General features: G+C 39.4%; 1 protein-coding gene across 1 annotated transcript; it reads left to right on the top strand.

The window, feature by feature from the left end:
- Nucleotides 1–8,661: 8,661 nt before the first annotated feature.
- LOC105353982 lies at nucleotides 8,662–20,770 on the top strand. Its single transcript, XM_011474313.3, has 5 exons — nucleotides 8,662–9,133; nucleotides 14,928–15,189; nucleotides 16,062–16,085; nucleotides 19,337–19,431; nucleotides 19,605–20,770. The coding sequence occupies exons 1-5, from the start codon at nucleotides 9,017–9,019 to the stop codon at nucleotides 19,695–19,697; spliced, it is 591 nt and encodes a 196-aa protein (XP_011472615.1). The 5' UTR covers nucleotides 8,662–9,016; the 3' UTR covers nucleotides 19,698–20,770.
- The last annotated feature ends 294 nt before the right edge of the window (nucleotides 20,771–21,064 follow it).

The raw sequence follows: 21,064 nt of genomic DNA on the forward strand, positions 1-21,064 counted from the left end.
CTTTAACATGTCTTTTACCGCCACACCTATATCAAGTTCCGTTTGTGTCAAAAATCTGTCTATGTCTTTGGTCCATTGTCCATGTCTAATGAACGAGTTCATTGAACATTGATTCGTTCTACCCCTTTCCACTGCCGGCAGACTCTGCCTTTTGGTAATACGAGCTTTGGTGGACTCAACCAAGTGTGAGCTATGCAGGGGGGGGTTTATGTATGCTAATAACTTTCTTGCGTTTCTTAAAGGGACTAGGGACATGTCAATTAAGAGCAAACAGCGCAAGAATTCCTTCATACTCCACCGTTACTATTTTACTTGACATTGACTGACCGACCCACGACTGAAGCTGCCCACCGGGAATCCTGTTGACTCCTGAATGCTCCCTGATTGCCGGTCCGACCCCCCCCCCCTCGCTCCCTGCAGGTCCCTCCCCTCCCCGCACTTCGCCTACCGTATATTGTCAGGTAGAGTGTGAACTCGTGCGTTTCTTGAAAAGCATCATTGAGGTGAGTACACACATAGTTTTCTTTGCTTTTTTAAATATAGTTAATTTTCAGTGAACATTTTAAATAAAGTACTATTGGCTTGATCAAAATCCTTTTGTCGGTAAAGTTTTGATGCGTTCAGGTGTTGTTGCAGAAAAAGCAGTTAAAGCGCGTGTAGTTTTTATATGTTGAAGCAGCGAAAACCTGCAGTTCTCCTTCAGCAGAAACCAGAGAGTTCCGTAAAGGTGTTGATGTGGAGACGTAGGTACTGTTACGGATTAAGCGTAGTTGCCGATGTTATGCCAATGACCGCTTTAGGGGGACAGTAATAACGGAAGTGGCGGATAAATACAACTCAAATACACAATAGATGCACAAGAAAAACACTTTACACAGCCGGTGTCGTGCTGCCCCCTCCCCTTCCCCCACAGTGCTGCATTCTTTTGACTGTTATAATGGTTAGAATCTGAACAATACAAAACTTTTGTAAACTTGTTTAATTTATAATCACACGAAGGCAACATTTCAAAGAGATTACACTTTAAAGCTCGTTCATAACATTTATAAATTACTTTTATCCAACTTTCTTTTTTATTTTTTTAGTCAGTCCAGTGACAGACACTCAGGAGCGCAAAAAGCGGAGCTGCAGGTTTCTTGTGTGTATATATAGGGGCGTCGGGCTACAGAGGGCGCCAAAACCGAAGGACAGCTTTAACAGTGACCCAGTTACCAGAGGTTTTCTCAGTTGTGCTTTTCTACTAAAGAAAACAGAAATAATTTATTTGTGATAGGCAGTAGTTGTGTAGTTTCCTGGGGGGGTGGGGGGGGGCTTCTACTGTAAAGACTTTTGAGGTCCCTGTCGTTTGAAGCTTGTCCATGATCAGCATTTGACGTTTGTTATCATGCACTTGTGGAATAAAGAGTTCAGTTGCGTCTTGTGTCACAGACACTGACTTACAGACTCTGCTTGGGTGAAACATGTGAACAACATGTGTCTGCATTTATTAATTAACCAATGCCAAAGATCTGCAGGAAGATCATCAGACAAAACGATAGTTTATTCCATCAGCTGAAATGTTTTCCTCCACAGCACAAAGATAACCTGAAACTCAACAGATATCCATTATTCATTTTTTAATTCACTGTATTGAACAATCGTTGATTTTCCTTCCTTTTACAGGTGAGCTCATAAAAATCCCTACAGAGAAAACAGAAGATGTGGTGGACGTTGCTTTTCCTGATGGCAGCTTTTCTCTGCTTCTCTACAGTAAACGGCTCGTCTCTCAGGTTTGAATCCAGAATCTTCTTCACTCTCACCTTCAGGTTAACGGCTGTGTTTTTGTGCAGTGTCGGCTACAAGTACGTCACTGACACATTCAGATGAGCTGAAAATTGTTCTTAGCTGAGATTAATGAATGGAGAACATTTCACAGATCCACTTTCAAAACGTTTTAACTTCTTTAGCAGAAAAAGGAGAATTCCCCTTTGTTACTGCATCTAGTTTTCCAAATAAAACTTAACTGATAACATGCTTATTTTTTCTTTGATTGTAGAATGCATCAAAACATCACTTGTTACAACTCATCTGACCCAGCCGCCCTGAATGCCTCGCAGCTGTACGACAAGCCTTCAGACACCGGGTACTTCTGGAATCGAGACGACCAACAGAAACCTCTCCCCCCTTGCTCTGCTATCATAGATGCTTTGTCCAATGGCACATGTGAGGTCTGCAGAGGCGAGCAGGTCTTTGTTGTTTGTCAAGGCCTGTCTGAAAGTGTGGCTATGTGGATGGAGGGTTCATCAAAAGGAATCGAGAAAGGAATCGAGATCTCCACATATGGTGAGCCAATAGCTGGGTGATGAACTCGCCCCTTTTCAGTTTCTCATGTTTGAATGGAATGACTGCAGTTCAGGTATTGCTGAAGCAAAAGTGGTAGTGAGGCTCTCAGAGGTCAGACCATGACCTTGTAAACTGTAAACAAGCTGGGAGGCATTGGTCCCATTTTTAAAGTCTTTGCCATGACCCTAACTGTCAGTCTCAGGGCAGACACTCTTCCACTAGACCACTGAGCAGGAAGTAGAAGAGCAGATTACCCCTCAAAGAAAGAACAGTCAGACAGGAAGTGAACAAACTGAGGCTTCCAACAGAAAAACCTGATGAGACACAAAGAGTCACTTGAACATAAAGTAACAGAAACTTTCTGCTTGGCAGCAAAGATTTGACACTAAAGACCTTTAAGGTATGAAGGCATGAAGCCGTTCTCATGAAGGAATTCTGGTTTAGATACCAGAAGCTGCTCCTCCAAGACAAACCAGCAGTAACTGACATTTTACTGTTTCACATGAAGAACGGGACTCCAACTGTTTGTTTTGTTGTTTTTTGCAGAGTGTGATCAGCTGATCCAGAAAGGTAAACCTCACTGACTCTGATCTGCATTTCTCTCCATTTTTGATGTTTTTGTTAGGATCAACTCTCCCTCTTTTTGTTCACTTTCAGCTGAAACTCCAACTACTGCTCCAACATCTGCTCCAACTTCTGCTCCAACTACTGCTTTGACTGCTGTCTCCATCATCATCATCATTTCTTTAGTAGTTGGCCTGGCAGTTTACCTCAAATACCGCAGGTTAGTAAAATTAGTTGTTTGGATTGATGTTTCGTCTCATTTCATTCAGAAAACGTCTGATCAAGGATCTTCCTCCAGAAAACACAATCAGTATTCACATTCTCTGCTCCGTCTGTGGTCCTTCATCCACTGATGGACTTCTACACTAAACTGAACTGAAGTCTTTTTTTTTTTTTTTTAGAAAAAAGGAAATGTGTCGACCTTTTTTATAGGAGCACAGCTGAAAGACTTAAAAAAATGAAACGGAAAACATCTAAACGTCACTGAAGTCGACTTCACTCTTTGTATTTTTAGGAAAAGACGATCAGAAAACAAACAAGACCCAGAAGCTGCTGCCATGAAACCTCTGAACGGTGGACAGCCTACAGATGTGATGACAGTGGATGAAATCCCAAATGGACGTGGTTGATGACAACTGTTTGTGGGATCTGTTGGGTTTCACACTTAAGGCCCGTACACACCGGGACGAATATTCGCCAGGCGTTATTCGCCAGCGTTTTTCGCCACGTTTTTTGTGTTCACACCCAGGCGATTTTCGCTGACGGTGAGCCGAGCGAACATGCAATTTCATTCCCTGACATTAGATGGCGCTTAATGTAAACAGAAATACTCCTGTACACAAGGTGGCGCTGCGCAACTTTACGCTTCTTAAAGTCGCTTTTCACTCAGAAGAAGATAGCAAGTATTTACGCGCTTGTCAGAATAATACAAAGAAAACATGAATATTTCAAGCATCAGTAGCTCCAACTGGTACTTGGTAAGGGGATATTTAAGAATGTCCGTCATTATTTCTTTGCGGCAGTGTTGACGCTACTTGGCGTCTATCTTCTTCGCTGGTATGTGTGCTCAGCAAGGCAGTTTTGTGTTTGAGCGCCCCCAAGTTGTGTTTTACTGTAACTTCAGAAGCTCCAGACACGTGTGCAAAAGCCCCATTCTCATTGGTCGAATAGATTTCGACGCGACGCGTCGAAAAAAAAAAAACGAACCCGAGGCGGGTTTTTTTTTTGACGCTTTGTCGCGTGGCGTTTTTTCGCGTCGGTGTGCACACTCTCATTGGTGCCCTTTGTTTAGTCACGAGGCGTTAAACTCAGAATTCGTCCCGGTGTGAACAGGCCTTTAGTGACCTGTTTAAAGTATTTGAGTGCCCCCCCCCCCCCCCCCCCCCCGTTAAATTAAAAAACACCTTTGACTCTTTGTCGTTTTCTACAGCTCAGAAAAAGTTCCTTCTTTATAGTGATGAATTTGTACTCAAAGGGAAAAGAATTTGTTTGGTGGTGAGCAACACATTAGGTCAATCAAAGTCTGAGTGAACACGTCTAAAGATTCACTCCAATCAAAAACATGCTTTGGTGTTTTTAACATGTTCTTGTAGCTTTTTTCTCATGATGGAGGATATAAATAAAGAGAATAAAAGATATGAACTGCATTTGAGTTTTCTTTATTCCTTTCTGATCCTTTGGGTTTAATGAGGGTTTTTATAAACTCACATTTCCAGAGAGTCCTTGTTAAAAAAGTATTTGTGCGTTTTTATTTTTTCATTAAACATTTGAAAACCAGATGTTAAAAAGAGACATTTTCCAATCAAAACCAGCTTTCAGGGAAGAAATAAAGATTTGATTGAATTTCCATTTTTTGGAAAGCGTTAACTACTGCAACCGTGTAATATCTTCTGATGATAATCAGAAAGTACTTCAGCTTTTTCTGTTTTGATTGAAGTCTGGTGCAGTAACTCCAGAGCTGTCTATGTCATCAGCTGTTGTCTCCATCAACTCAAGAAACTCTGCTATGAGGTCTCTTTAACACATCTAATTAATATGCACAGCTGTATAGATTTGTGATGTCGGTGTTTTCATCAATAGGGACCGAAAATGCAATAAATCACTGGATTCCGTCATTTGGCGCCCAAGTCTCCTCAGAGATGTTGTATCTGTAATCCTAATCCTTGACAGACTCATGTCGGCAAAGGTCGACTGCTTTTTGGGGCACAAACCTTTTTCAACAAGTTCACTGTCTGAAAATGGTTTGGATGTTTGCTCCAACTTGTTTGCAATAAGGTAGCTAGGTATGTCTGCTCCATCACTGACGTCACGGCTGCAGTAAATGCAGACGTTCTTTTGTCATTTTAGCTAATAGTTGGTAAATCTTCTCTTTTCTTAACTCCCCCTGCAAATGGTGACACTTTTCTTTATGGTGAGTCTCATAGTGGTGCTGAATGTTGTATTCTTTGAGCATCTGTTGATGACATACCAAACATGCAGGTTTTGCATTCAGCTCTGTGAACAAATAAAACGGTTTTCATTTTTCCTGCATTTTTCCTCCTCAAAGCTCAGCACTCCACTTCAACCTTTTTTTCTTTTTGACAACATTTTGGTCGTTAGTGTGTCACTACTGATCATTTTTATAGCAACATAACAGTGGTGGGGCTCGCAGGGAACCAAACTGTCTCTTACCCAGAAGCACAGCTACTAGGTTTTGCTTTTAGCAAGCAGTTTCACCTGTTTTGCTTTTCTCCCCCTAGTGCCGGAATTGCGCATTTCGGTTATTTCTTTAAAAACCATGACTCGCCACAGGAATGGACTAGAAACGTGCTTTCTTTTTTAAACATAATTATAATTTTTACTCCTCATGTCTGGGGCAGATTGAACCATCTGGGGGGCCATATGTTTGACACCCCTGAGATAGAGGATTATTGGCTATGTTAATGCTTATGTTACTTACCTCATTGGTTAATTTATGTTATGTGCTCATACAGCAGTTTGTTTAGTAAATGTGTTAGATCTGCTGACTGTCAGACTTCGTGGTAACACATTTTATATATTTGTTTTGTTTTCAGACCACACACACATACACATCACCTTACACACACGGGGGAAAGCAACAGGTGCTGTAGTTCATCATACTCCAACGTTGTTCAATAAAAAGAAGAAACTTCAGTCTCTCTCTCCAAGTGCCAGGATTCTCTGACCGGAATCCTAGTCCATAATCTGCCGCCTCAACCAGAAATCTTTCAGCGAGGCTTGACCCCCTCGCACAGTGACCAATCAGATAACAGGTAACACGTTATCCTTTTCCTGCTTGAAAATCCCACTAAATTTAAATGGAGAGGTTAAATGATTTTAAAAAATAAATAAAAAGTTTACAAAGTGGAAAAAATTAGCTGTTTTTTAAATCTACGGGAAAAATAACTTTCTAATTAAAATAAGGATTTCTGGGATTTGTTTTTTATTCAAGAAATTTTTGGGCAAATGTAATAAAATCCGTTTCTAGAAATGATTTGAAAACACAATTCCTAATTTAAAGTGAAATTTCCTACAATGTGGAAAGACTGTACACTTTGCAGCTGTTTTGTTGAATACAGTATTAAAATGTGGTATATTTCATATAATTTTGTTATAACTTAAAAAATCTTCCAGCCTCACTGAGAAAACCAGTCTGCGCGTCTACCAAACCTGCTTGTCCAGCACTTTCCTCTACGGCAGCGAGATGTGGACCACCTACGCGAGGCATGAGAAGACGCTCAACACCTTTCACTTGAGGTGCTTGCGGCGTGTGCTGCAGATCAAGTGGCAGGACAAGGTCCCAAACACAGAGGTGCTGAAACGGGCCAACATGAGCAGCATTCAAGCAGCACTTAGTGAGAGACGTCTGAGGTGACTTGGCCGTGTCATGAGAATGGACGCATCACTAAAGACCTCCTCTATGGCGAGTTAGTTAAAGGCCATAGAAAAAGAGGGCATCCAAAACTGCGATTTAAAGACATCTGCAAGAAGAACATGAGGTGGTGCTCTATTGACCCCCAACAAAGTCAAGCAGATGATCGCCCCATATGGAGACTCGCAGTCAGGCGAGCTACAACAGACACAGAGGCCAAGTGGAAAGAAAATGATGCACAGAAAAGAACCAGCAGGAAGCAGCGGCAACAGCAAGAGCCACCATCCTTCACCTGTACCAGGTGTGGCAGGGACTGCCGTTCCAGAATGGGACTGCTCAGTGCAGGTAGATTCACAAGGAGCATCGTCTCTCAAGACGGACGGCTGCCGACGAGCAAAGATTCTTACATGGTTGTTAATACCAGAGGCTCAGGAATAATGGTGACGATTTCTGTTTTCATCCAACAGAATTTTGAATGGAGAAAGGATCTATGATTTAGATTAATTTAAAAAATACAATTATGCTGCAATATACAAAAGAAACCCCACAATAATCCCCAAATAAGCCTATAATCTTCATTACCAGCAACCAAACACTTTTTAAAATGGACAGAGATGCACCCATGAGGACTGAACGGTGCAACCATAAGTTGTTCAATGATTAAGCTTGAACCAAGGAGGGAAGGTGGCCTCCTCCAAGAGAAACCACAACAGAAAACAGAGAGGAAGTTAAAGAAAAGAGATTAAAAGGGACAGAAACATTTGAAATAGCTCATTTCAAAGAAACAAATCCCACAGAACACACAATTCAGTCAAGAAGAAGAGAATGCGACAGTGACTTCTTCCTTTTACTTCCCCTTACATGTAAGCCCGTTTGAACTTTTGCTTAGGGCAAGTATTTCCATTTCTGATAGTCACAGCCCAAGGTGTAGATTGTTCTTCAAGTCCAAATTCTTTCAGCTCTGTCTACTTCTTTCTCTTTCCATCCAGTGTTCCATGTAGGGCTTCTGACCGTGCTTTCTTTGCTCCTCAGTACATGTTCCATCCATGTCCAGCGTCTTTTGGAGCTTATTGTTGACATGTCTTCTTGATTTCATTAGGACCATAGATCTTTACTGGCAATCTTTTGAGGTCAGAAATTTCTTCATATTCTCCTCAGATTTCTGACAGCTGCTGTAGAGTTTTGGTTTGGTCTTGGTGCTGTGACGATTTCCAAATATTGTTCATGCTGATGAATGTAACCCTTGCTTTGTTAATCCTCTTCTGTATAAAATTCTTACTTCCACCATCTGACATGATGATGCTTCCCAAGTAGGTAAAGCTTTGTGTGAATGGTGCCGACTTGGGCCTGAATAAACCTTCATGCGTGATATATTTTCCAACTCACATTTAAGGCCCCTTGGCACCAAATCAATCTGGTGTGTTTCTTATTCATTTGTGTGTCCCATTGAATTGTTGTAGCACTCTCACTTTTTCTAAGTAACCAACATTTTTAGGTCTTTTTTTTCCACATCTGAAGGCACTTGGGCATCTTTGATTGTATAATCCATTGTAGAACTTTGACCTTTACCTCATAGTTTCTGTGAGGGAAGAAGAAATTATAAATTGCAAAGCATTCTTATAGTGTGTGGAATTATGTGCACACAAGACAACAATTCTCACGAGGCCCACTTGAACTGGCTGTTGGATGAGTCACCGTCGTTTTGGCAGGAAGCCCAGATGTTTGTCAGAATGATGAGCTGAGCCTTTTGGGCACAATTCACCACAATGTAAACAAAGACATGTGCATGAATAAAAAACTGACTGCTGCTTCTCTCCAATCTGTGGTGTAAATTATTGTGAAATTTACAATCAAGAGGAACTATTTTATGTCAGCTGACGGACCGGAACTGTGTTACTGCGCCTGCGTTGTTCCTGCCTGCAGTCGTGTCTGAAGGAGGACGTGTTGTTTTTTTCAGGGTCGAGCATAGTCTGCAGAAGCGTCAGTTTAACCCCCGGAGGAGGAACAACTCTGGACAGAAGATGGCTTTTTGTCGGAGTGCATTTATGATGGAATGTTGGAATCGTTGTTGCGCATTTGGAATTTTACAGATCCAGCTTTCGACGACGAACCTCGACTTCAAAACTGAGAGACACAAACCTGAACCACTGTGGTTGTTTTCTGGATGTTTGGAGTTAATTTGAAGTGTTTTTCAGGTTTTTATGGGGGGGCTGAGAGCTATTTTTAGTTTCGTTGTCCTTCGGATTGACAGGCCTGCTTATGCAACCTACTTCCTCCAGTGACGCCCCGTCCACTTCACACCCCCTTTTTTTCTCCTTTTCCTTCAACGGTGGATCTCAGAAGTGCAGAACGACCATTGACAAAACCATCATTGAGGTGAGTAAAACCCTTTCAAGATTCAAGGTCGGTTTTATAGTCATTTCACACAGTATTTGCATAGAAATACAGGAGAGACGAGATGTAGTTTCTCGCTAGTAACGAGTCGACAGTCAGTGCAAAAGAGCGAGCAACAAATAGCATCAACTAGAAAATAAATAGTAATACAATAAAATTTACTTCTTTGGTTTATTTCATGCAGTTTTTAGCAAATGTTTTTATTAGGTTTGACTGTTAGCTTGATAGAAATTCTCTTCTCAGAGAAAAAACTAGCGGGCTAAAATAAAGGTTTAGCCGGCGTGATGCCTTCAGGTGTTGCAGGGGGAAAAAAGTACAAGTGACATTTTAGTTTAAAGTTCGCGGGACATTTTTCGTTGTTAATCGCTCTGTTGATATCTGCACAGCTTTGATGCTGCTATTTAGTTTCCGTCGTTATTTATCCGTGTATTCACGTCTGATGTGAAGCACAAGAATGTTTGGATAAAAAATCAACTTGTGATCTCATGACACGCACACGGTTCTTTTCTTTTTGGACCAATTTTTAACACAAAATTACCCAAGTTAAATGTCTACTTTTTTGGCATTTTCGGCTTTCTAGTGCTAATATAACAGACTATTTACCTCTTTGTTGTTCAACGTTTAAAAACGGGCAGTCGGGTCTGGACCACTAGACAGTGCTCTGAACCTTTGTCCTTCAATGATTAGTGATCTTCACTGGTGTCCATGGATTGCATGAAATCATCTCCACCTTTGTCATGGTAGGAATAACTAGTTAATGTAAGGGTGGGGTCATCCCGACCTCATACATAGCCCAAGGGAAATAAAGATTTGCATATAACGCTGTTACTTTTTGCAAAGTTGTTGAAGTCCCTCAATGGATTAGTAGCAAAAACTATGCAAATGCGATTCATTTACCAAAAACAAATCTGTCCATGAGAAATATGATTGCACTTTGGGTTTTATCTTTTGGTTGCAAAATATGGGTTTTGGTTATCAGTTTATGCATGTTGATGCGCGGATTTACGGTTTTGATGCTCAAAACGCTCTGCGCTGGTTTGCGGTCCTCAAACGTCTCTGAGCTCCTCATTTACATATTTCGCTCCGCTTTCACACACACTCGCCATTCTGTTCTGATTAACTCAAGTTGAGCAACATTTAGACTTTTTTCCCCTCGATACTTTATTCCGAATTTCTGGCCAAGTGAGTGGACTTTTCTTTTCTCACAGTGGCCTTAAAACTCCGTCTCATAATAAAAACATCACAAATATTTACAATTTTGACTATTGATTAAAAGTAAAGACACATAAATATAGAGGGATATCCACAGAAATGCAATAAGCTTTCAAAACCAGATAAGTTATTTCTTAAAAAAACCTTCTCTATTGTTTTTTTCGGTCTTAGTCAGTAATAAATCAGTAATAAATTTCAGTTTTCTGTTTATTCAGTCTTCTATACCTGCTGTATTCAGATTTACACAGTTAAATGAACACTTTTACAGTTCTTTAACCTCAGTCAGTGGGTCCTTCTGGATGTTAGGACACAGCAGCGCTTCCTCTCACATTGGTTTGAAAGAGGAAGCAGCTGAGTCCGTCAGAACGGCTTGAAGATGATTGTCAGAAAGTCCGGACCTGTACTTGGACTTATTGAAGTTCAAGGTGAAGAAGAGCTTTTCCCACAAGTACCACTATGTGCTCCCAATTTGGAGTCTGTGTAGAAAGTTTTTAAGTTTGCTCTTTAAATCAGCTAAAGGGAGAAACAAAATTCATGAAGCGTTTTTGACCTTTCTATTCTCTGATCGGGGCCGGGGTCAGTTTGAAACAGAGAAAGTGTGACGATCCCAGGGGTGCCTAAATGTAAACAGAAAGCCACACATAACCACATTTTAATAACCAAATTTAATATTAAATAATCTTCACTGGGTTCTTCACAAAAAATTATAATAATCAGCACATATATAAAAATACTCTATGAAATTAGTAAAAAAAAAAAAATAACCCTCTCTGGGTTATTTACATAAAAAGTCAGAAAATATCTAGTAACAGTATTTTAGATTTTAGAAAATCAATTATCACCAAATAACTCTGTGGGTTTTTCACAGAAATAAAGCTTCTTTTGTCCAAGCACAATCTTGGGTAAATGTTCCAGTTCAGTTGTAAGAGCAGAATCTCTTCAATGACTCATAGGAGCATTCTCTTTAGGTTTTTGTGTTTTTTCCTTATAATCCAGTTTTGGAGGTAGACACCACTGTTTATTCTCTCTGATCAACTTCCTGGATTAAATACCCTGCATTCTGGATCAGTGTGTTCCTGACCTTTTAGTCATTTTTCCATTTTAATGGAAAAAAGGTCAAGTTCTCTAACGTTGAGTTTGTGGACCCCTGACTTACAGGCTAAACCGGTTTATTAAAGGCCAAGGTGCAATTCTTCTTTGAGGAAAATCCTGCAGCACACCAGCAACCAAAAGTAAAAAAAAAAAAGGGAAACTCTGTAGTCTGTATTGATCTACAGTCTCTCCATGATCTCGTTTGCATTTTTTTGTAATTGAGGAACAAGGTTGAAGCTCTTTTTCCTAAAAGTTATGATAGTTTTCCATAATAGTTTTCAGCTAAATTTGGTTGAAGTTTTTCCTTCCAGTTTATTAAATAGCAGTTTCATGTAAACCTCACAAAAACCAAATAAAGTGAAAAAAATTTCTAAACTTTAAATCATTGTAAATTTTTTTTATGTTTGCGCAAGAGAGACTGAAAATTTTGAACAAAAATATAATCACAGCATGTTTAATAAATGCATAATATAAAAGTCGCTCCTCAACGTTTGTCCAAAAGTGTGTTTAGAAACCTGACGCTCCCGCCGCGTGTGGGAGGAGCTACCGTCAAAAGTTTTTCTCGCCATCCTAATGAAAGACGCAGAAAGTGCTGGGAGATCCGGTTCATTTATTTAGAAGAGTTCCACCTGAGGTTTTTTGGGCTGTCCATCTCACACAGAACAGTGGTCGCCGCGGCACACTGGTGGAAAAACACTGAGCTACAACATTCATAACAGCAATGTTACAAAAATATTAACTCAACTGAGATGTTTTTTAAGCAATAAACAAACAAAAAATGCTTTCTTTGCTCTACTGGACAACTTCTTCTGGCCGTGGACAGTCCTCCACTCCACAATCAGATCTCTGGAAAACCAAATATGACATGATTAAATCAACATTTGTTAACTGATTGAAGTTGTAAGTTTTCAATTTAAAAATTTTTCTGTCTTGTGTCCGACTCAGTCCACCCTTGAAAATATCGCCACACAATAAAAATGAAGAAATAATTTTGAGTTGATGCTATTTTTAACGTAATGCAACATGTAGGAATGAAAAAGCCTCACAACATCACCATGAAATGTGTCTTTGAATAAGCACACAAAGAGTTAATGTAATTCTAAAGCTAACTTCAGAGATGCTAATGGATAAAACCATAAACTGAAGGTGAATTAAAGAAATGTGTTTTTGTTTAAAGGATACAACAGAGGTTATCAGCGTCAAAATCAGTAGAACACACAAACACTGGAAACAGTTTCCTGTGGTTAACTCCTGCAGAACAAGTCCAGACTAGTTCAGGTGGTGAACATGTCTGGACAATTTAGTTTGAATCAATCTATGCAAAATGAAATATGCTGGCGTTCAATAAAACCATTTTTTGTTTGAAATATTTTCAAAAATAACTTTGAGAGATTTCAAGAAAAACCTGTTTCAGAAGTAAATTCCCTTCAGTAGATAGTGTGACATGAACAAAACCCATTAAAGACTGATAACATTGTGGTTTGACTTTTTGTAAGAGTTCCTCTTTTTGTTTTTGTTTTCAAAACCTCTAAGGCACTTGAAATTAAACCTGTTTTAATTTATGAAAAAAAAGAATGGATCCCCTGTGTTAACAGTGTTAAGGCTGGGTTTAAAAAAACAATCAATGTCAAATTGATCTTTACTTAAAAAGTCAATATCTATTATCAGATCAATAAATCAATTTTCCTTTAAAGTCATTTTAATGTTTTTGAGGCAAAAGTTCTTTCTATTAGTTTTTAAAGTAAAAAAAATGATTTGATGGTAGGGGTGGGATTATCTAAGTTTGTTTTTTCCCACTCCTTTTCAAGCAATAAATCAAGCTCTACTTATACTTTATTTAATGATCACTGTATTTAATTAAGCAAATATGATTTAAGTGACTTTTTAGTTTTGTTTTATTTTCTGTCTTTTTAATCAATGCATTTAATCATTTCTGTAATGAGTTTGATAAAGATGTGTAAATTCTTTTTTGCTTTGACTACAATGCTTGAAATAAATAAATCAAATCAATTTTAAATAATAAAAGCTCCACTTTTGTAGAGTTATATCAGTAGTTATGAGAAAATGTTTCATCATTACCAAAACAAATGAACATAAATGTGTATCTTTTATAAGCAAAAAAAATACTATTCCAGATTCAAATGAATTTACAGGAAACATTTTCTTACAAGAACTTGATAGTGTAAATATACTTAAAAAATGTTGGTTTTATTTTTACAGGTGCACAAATTTGAATGGAATATTAACATCATGGTAGAACTGCAAAACCATATTGAAAGGAATAAAACTCCACAAAATCCATAATAAACTCCAAAGAGTACTATCATTTATCAGTTAAATTGAAGTACTGCTTTCTGCTCTGCATGATGGACGCTGGTATATTTGGTTGTTTGGCCTCTATAGTGGGATATATTGAGGAAATGTTTCTCCTTTTTTCTTTTCACACGCAATATTAAATGAACAGGACCTAAGTTAACTTTCTTGTTGGAGTTAAAGGCTTCATGTTTCAAGTCAAACTTAAGGCTACTGTCAAATCCAAGAAGAAGGTCCTTCTAACATTCAGCTCTGCAGCATTTACAGCAGTTAATCTAGACTCATTCTGTGGACAGGAAGTTGAGAAATTTGATGAGTCACCCTTTCTCTGCCCGAGAATTTTAGTTGTTTTATGATAGCAGAAAGACACCAGATGCTAAGCTGCTTGAAAGAAACTTTAAAGGGTAGATTAGGAGAACAAACCAGACAGTAATTACAAGTACAGCCAAAAAACTGTCACTTTGTCAGAATGTGGGTGTAATGAGGCAATAATTACACACTTTGTGTTTGACAGCTGTGTGCACCTAGAAATCATGACAGTGATCTTGATTTGATTTATTGATTTATTTCAAGCATTGTAGTCAAAGCAATAAAGAATTTACACATATTTATCAAACTCACTACAGTAAGATGAAATGCATAGATTAAAAAGACAGAAAACAAAACAAAACAAAAAGTCACTTAAATCACATTTTCTTAGTTAAATACAGTGATCATTAACTAAAGTATAAGTAGAGCTTGATTTATTGCTTGAAAAGGAGTGGGAAGAAGCAAGTTTAGATAATCCCATCCCTACTGAGTTCATTCATTTGATAGTTTTACAGTTTTTGAAATCCGGTTCTGATCTTCACATTCAATTCAAGGATTTCAGGCCTCTGAGCTGATAAACAGTCACTAAAGTGACTCAAGAATCAGATGAGGAAAAAAGAAAACAGGGGATCATAGAAGAAACAGTAAACAGCAAATAAAGTAAAACATTAACAACAATTAACTCTTTAAATAATGCGTTTCTGTGGAGTCTTGGCAGTCTGATTCTGTTGAATTTTAATGAACGTTGTCATATTGTTCTCCCTAGTATAAAGCTTCATTCATACAGTAGAAGTGTGAGTGTTCAGCCACACCTGAAGATCCTTTGTGCTCACGGCTGCTCTGTCCACAGATGGACGTTTCCTGTTTCACCTCTGCTGACTCTGCAGCTAGAAACGCCACCAGGCTGTATAATGGAGACGTGGACACAGGAGACTTCTGGTTCAGAGATGACCTGAGTGCTCCTCTCCCCGCCTGCTCCCCTTTTTCCTTTGCCACCTCCCCGTGCACGGTCTGCGTGGACCAGCTAGTCCATGCTGTGTGCCGCAACCTGTCTGCAGGGGTGAGGATGGTGATGGAGGGGGTGGGAGTCAACGTCCCCATCAGTGAGGACGGTAAGAACCTGTCATTCTTCCCTGAAGATCAGTCCATCTGTTTGTCAGCAGTTTCAGAAAGAGCAGAGACGTTTTTCTGTCAAAAGCGGTTAGAAACTCATGTTAGTCACGTTAGTTAGTCACAAAAATGTTTCTTTGTCAAAAGTGATTTGTAGTTCCTGGCTTGAACCTGGCCTGAGGTAAGTTTCCTGCACACTTCCAGGTCGTGACATGTTTGGTTGGAGAAATCAAAAAAACATTCTTACAAAAATAACCCATCATGATGAACCCCCCCCCCCTCCCGGCCAGCTAAATGTTTTAGATGTTTTGACTGGAGAGGAAGTGACACTGGAAACACTTATAAAGAGATTCAACTCTTCTGTGACTCATGTTTAAGCAAACAAGAGAGTGATTAGGGCGTTAGCTGCAGGTACTGAAGCTTTAAGTAAGCTTAGCCAGATTCCAGAGAATCAGTTCTGTAAACAGCTGAAGGGAATAGAAAGGATTTTGTAGCTTTAGGTGTTTTGTGTTAGTTTCTGCTTTTGCTGCTGCCTGGATCAAATAGAAACAACATTCTAACCTCAGAGCTGATATTTGTTCAGTTAAATCAATGCCTTTCATATTATTAAAAGCATTAGAAATATCGTTCTTTAAAAAGAAACTTCACTTTCTGTCTTGAAAACTGTTCTCCTTTTTTCCATTTTTATCACTGACTCATCCATCCTCATAGACGGTGACATTTTACTCTATGCTGTGTGTATTCTGACTGTTTATGAACACAGAAGAAAGTTCTGCTGATCTGCAAACAGGAAGCAGTTTTTTCTGGATCAGTCTTGGTTCTGCTGCACTGTGGTTCTGCGTTTGTTTTCATCTGCTTCTGTTCTGTCTTTCAGGTTGTCCACAAATCCCTCCTGTAGGTAAGTGTCCTCCTCTTTTGTGGATTTTGGAAACTGTAATAGTGAAATATCAGAGCCTCACTAAAAAATAAACAAACATAAAGTGTTTTTACATCCTCATTTGTAGACAGAACATTTCCTTAATTATTTGCCCCATAAGTGGCTTCAGAGGCATTAAAGTCAAAATTCAAACATGTCTTTATTTTTCTGTTGAGAAAAATGTAACTGGTTGTTAATTTGGTTTGTGAAAAATACCGCAGCTTTGCTAATAGTGTTATCAGGAAAAAGCGTTTTTAGAATATTTCAAATGAATATTCTAAACCAGAGATGCATCATTCAGATGGATGTGGCTGATTAGAAACTGTAAATTATAAAATAAATTTCACAAATTAGAAAAAAAATCAATAGATTAGTCAAAAACCACAACATTTATTCGTTGAGGTCCTGGTCTGTTTCTCGTTGGTCGTTGATGCGTCTATAAACTGGTGGTTTACAGACCACAGTCACCGCTGCTGGAGATCGTCAGGTGCACCATGGGAAGTGATCCAATTCCTATTATTCTCACAGTGCAGCCACTGCTGCCTTATTGCATCATATCTACTGCTCCTCCTCTTGCCCCCCCCCCCCCCCTTCCCTCCTCTAATGCCCCTTTGCCCTTCCTGCATTAGTGGAGTGCCTAAAGTGACTTCCACTCACCACCATGCAAGGTGGAAGTGAAAACCTGCTTATATCCCTGATTTATGAACGGATTCTTTGGTGACGTGTTGAGATGTTTGGCTGCAGCTCTGTGTGAGACACACATCTGCAAACGCTGGAGAAGAAACGGTCATTTTCTCTTCAGTCTTCACAGGATCCTTTGACTGGATGAAGCAGCCATACAGCTCAGCATCAGTTCTAGGAAATGACACAACGTTACCGTAGCAACAGGGAACCAAGGAAGTTGACAAAATCATTGTTTGGTGCTAAATGTGGCAGATTTCCTTTGGACTCCTCCTTTGACTGCTACCAATGATTTACTCATTCTGGTCATTAAAACGATTTCAAGAACATTTCCCACAACAATAGCTGTGTGAGCAGAACTTTTCAATCTGGACTTTGATAAAAACAAAGACAGAGATTCCTTTGTGTCTGTCTTCCATTCCTGCTGGATATCAGCTTTGTGTTCATCTAAACAGGCCCACGTTCCTCACTAAGTGAGTATAAACAGGTTTAGATACTGTCTGTTGATGCTACGTTAAGCCAAAGTGTGTTAAGTTGGTGTCCATGTGGATAAACACTGACTTAACTCTCCCTCTCAGTGTCAGATCACAGTGAGAGTTTATATTACTCATAGTTACAGTTGTGGTGTAGCAGAGATGAAGAGCTGCAGCCGCTTCAAATGACGATGTGGTTCAATGTTTTGACATAACAGGGAGCAGCTGTACAGTTATCCGCTACATTACCACACATTCCTGTAAGCTGTTTCCTCGCAGGACGTCACCACAGTCTGTGATCTGCTTTCTGCTGAAGTGGTGTCATGCAGCCGTCCACACTCACACCTAAAGCTTTCATATTTTTGTCCTGACGTTCATCAAGACACGCCTTTGAAAAAACGCCAATTTCCCATTCTCTTTGCAGCCATGGACACATGGATGTAGTTCAGGAAAGGTGACGGCAAAGACAAATCTCCATGCAGACTTTGCTGAGTCATTCACAGAGTGTGTGTGTGTGTGTGTGTGTGGGGGGGGGGGGGGGGGGGGTAACTTGATGTGGACTGTAGGACTGTATTTTTTTGGTTTGAAGTGGGTAACACATGATTGTTGATCCGTGTAGACGTTAGTGGCTGAAGGAGTTGGTTTGTCTGTGAGAACTGCAGCAGGTTTTCTGTCAGAAACCGTTCATGGGTGGACATGTGCAGCCATCATGTAGGTGGTTTCCATCTGCAGGACCTCACAGCAGCAGGTTTTTTCTCCTCCTTTTGATTTGTCGGCAGCTTCTGTCAGGCTCACTCTCTAAAATTAGCTTCACATGAGACATTCCTAAGCACCGCCTTTACTTCCTGTTTGAAGCAAACCAGCATCAGGTCGGTTTACCAGCCGTTCAGTGGAATGACATGTGACCTCAGAATAGTCTGGTCTAGAAGGGGATTCTGTTTTAACTGCTGCTGGTCTCATTGTCCCACTTTTGTGGCCATTTTTAGAAAGACAGGAGTTCCATAATGTGGAAAAGGCTAATTATAAGCTGGATCCTGAAATGCATGAGGCCCTTTCAGAATTCCCTACATTTTAAACCACCAAATGGTTCCAGAGAATGTCTTTTCTGCAGCTCACCAGGTCAAATGCAGAGAACAGATTTCATACTAGGTGCGTGACAGTTAATGGGACTTTAACTGTAGGCTGACAAAAAATGACCAAAGTATTTTAAGTGCATCCAAGGCTTAATTTTGTTGTTATTTAAAATTCAACTTCCCTCCCGAGGCCCTCCAGATGTTTTCCCACTTGCTGTTCAGATCTTCTACAGATCGTAGAGATCTTCTTCTCAGATCGTCACTTATTTCCTCAAACTTTTTCTTTTGCTCTGGGCAAACAGTGCCATCTACTTTCAGCATAGATTCTTTTACAAACTCCTTTCCTGTGGTCTTTTCCAAAGCCACAATGCTGCTGGCTTCTGTCACCGCGTCACTGGATTTAGTCATTTTTGTAAACATTGTCTGCTGTGCAGCATAGCCTCGTTGTAGTCGTTGGAGCTTATTGTTGCCAGTAAATTTGTCGTAGTTTTTCTGAATTGTAACATAGTGAAGATTTAGATTGAATTCTAATTTAGCTGCACAGGACTTTTTCCAGCTCATGAGGTAAAATAAAGTAAGCGTTTGTCCAGTTAGCGTGAAAGCGTCTTTTCTCCTCGTCCAACACGTTTTTTCCCTCAAAGGAACTTCCTCTGGCTCTCTCTCTCTGAATCCCGCTTTTCCTTCCGCTCTGACTCCTGACTCATTTCAGTCCGCGCATGCACAAATATTATGTCACAACTTTGTGATAGTTTAGTTATTCTATTTATATTTACTCCTGTAACTTGGATATTTTTATATGTTTATTGTTTCAAGATTGTAAGCCTTGTAATTCATTATCAACATTTTTTTATGATGGGAGATGATAGAAAAAATGTTTTTTTTTCTGCAACCTGCAGAAAAAAAGTGGTCTGTAGAGGAACTGCAGCATTTGATAATTCCTGGTTTGCATCAAAACGGGGACTGAATGATGGAGTTTTGTTGTTAACTCTGCTTGTTTGTCTTACAGATGATCCCAGATGGAGGATCGGTATCTTGATCTCAATCATCTGCCTCTTCTTCCTCATAGCGGCAGTTTTGTTTCAGTGCTGGAGATCTAAAAAGGTTTGATCTTTTAAAGTCTCATCTTTTACTGTTTAAACAAAATAATTTACCACTGCTCTCATGTTGACCGATGCCCCGTTATGTTTGTCCACTTTAACCCAACAACTTCCTGCTGCAGTTGTTTGTTCATAGGTGCTGCAGGTGAAAACGTCATGTATGTGTTTCTGTTTTAGTGTCGCAGCAGCAAACCTTGTTTCCAGAAACTAATGAAGAGAGGCGGAGCCAGCAATGGTTGCAGTATTGAAGGGGGAACGACGTCACCATAACCTCTGTCTCCCATGGCAACCATGTACCAGTACCTAATGAGCTCAAAGGCCCCTCCCCCACGTAGAATTAGAGTCAACAGAAGAAACTTAAATATTCTGAATTAAAACTGTTAATTGAGGACTAAAAGTAGAAAAAACAAAGGTTAAAAATACAAAACAGCAGCTGTTACAAATGTTCTTTTTCTTTCAGTTGGTTTTAATTAAAAAAAAAATCATTTCTTTCTTTCTTTCTTTTATTCACTTTGAGCTGATCCTGATTTGATCCTTTTTTTTGCAACCAAAGCTAAAAATGCCATTCTAGACCCATTCTGAAATAGTATTTTTGGGGCTTTTATGCTCTTGTTCTATTATTTCTGATAATGGAGGACACATCTAAAGAAAAAAGCATTTTTGAGTATTTCTTTATTCAAATTGTTGTGAATTGGAAGCAGACAAAATAATATCATTGGAAAAAGAGCTTCTTTGTTACATAGAAGCTACAATGGACGGGCCAGGAGTTTCCTGCTCTGCTCCATTCTGATGGATCCACCTGTAGACAAATAGATCCTTGATTTTCCCCATCTAAGTTGGATAACTCCAAATTGCTCCCAATTGTTGTTGCACTGGTAATTTTAGGTTGGGGTTGTGAGGGGCTGTAAGCTAGCGGGACAGAGCGTAAATGGAAAACGGGAAGTGGGGACGGCATTGCTCCACTCCAACAGTATAAAATCCTACAAAGGACACAGGTTTTTAATTTTGGCTAAAAAACAAGACCACTGGGAACGCTTTTATAATAGATGAGAAGATGATCAGAGTGGGACTTTAATGCTAACCTAATGGGTAACTGTAGTTTTTTTCCCTCTAGGGGACACTGAACTTTGAATGTGACCTTGATATGTATTTATAAATGTGAAAAGCTAAAACCAGAATTCTGTTGTTGTAATATCATGAAGACAATTCTGCCTTGTTGGAACGATCCAAACTGGAATAAAACGTCTGTAATGAATCAAACTGAGTTGGATGTTTGTTGGGAATCACCTGAAACGACCTCAGTAAAGAACTGAGGATTTACAAATAAAGAGAATTAAGTTAAAGTTTTTCTTGTTCTGTTTGTTCATGAAATGTTTTCTGTGAGACCAAAACTATTAAAAAACAAAAAATAAATGTGAATATTTCATTGGAAGACTGAGATTTTTCACTGACATGAGATCAAATTGATTTAGATCTCTGGTGAGTGATGGGAGGGAGAAGTTACAAATGTAATCAGTTACTATAATTAGCTGTAGGATTACTAGTCATTCTTAGCAACATTTGACATGTTGAGTAACACAGTTTTCTGTGTGTGTGTGTGTGTATTGTCATACAATGTTGTGACGATGTTTCCAATA

The sequence above is a fragment of the Oryzias latipes genome, chromosome 4 (genome assembly GCF_002234675.1).
Source record: "Oryzias latipes chromosome 4, ASM223467v1".
NCBI classification, from domain to species: domain Eukaryota; kingdom Metazoa; phylum Chordata; class Actinopteri; order Beloniformes; family Adrianichthyidae; genus Oryzias; species Oryzias latipes.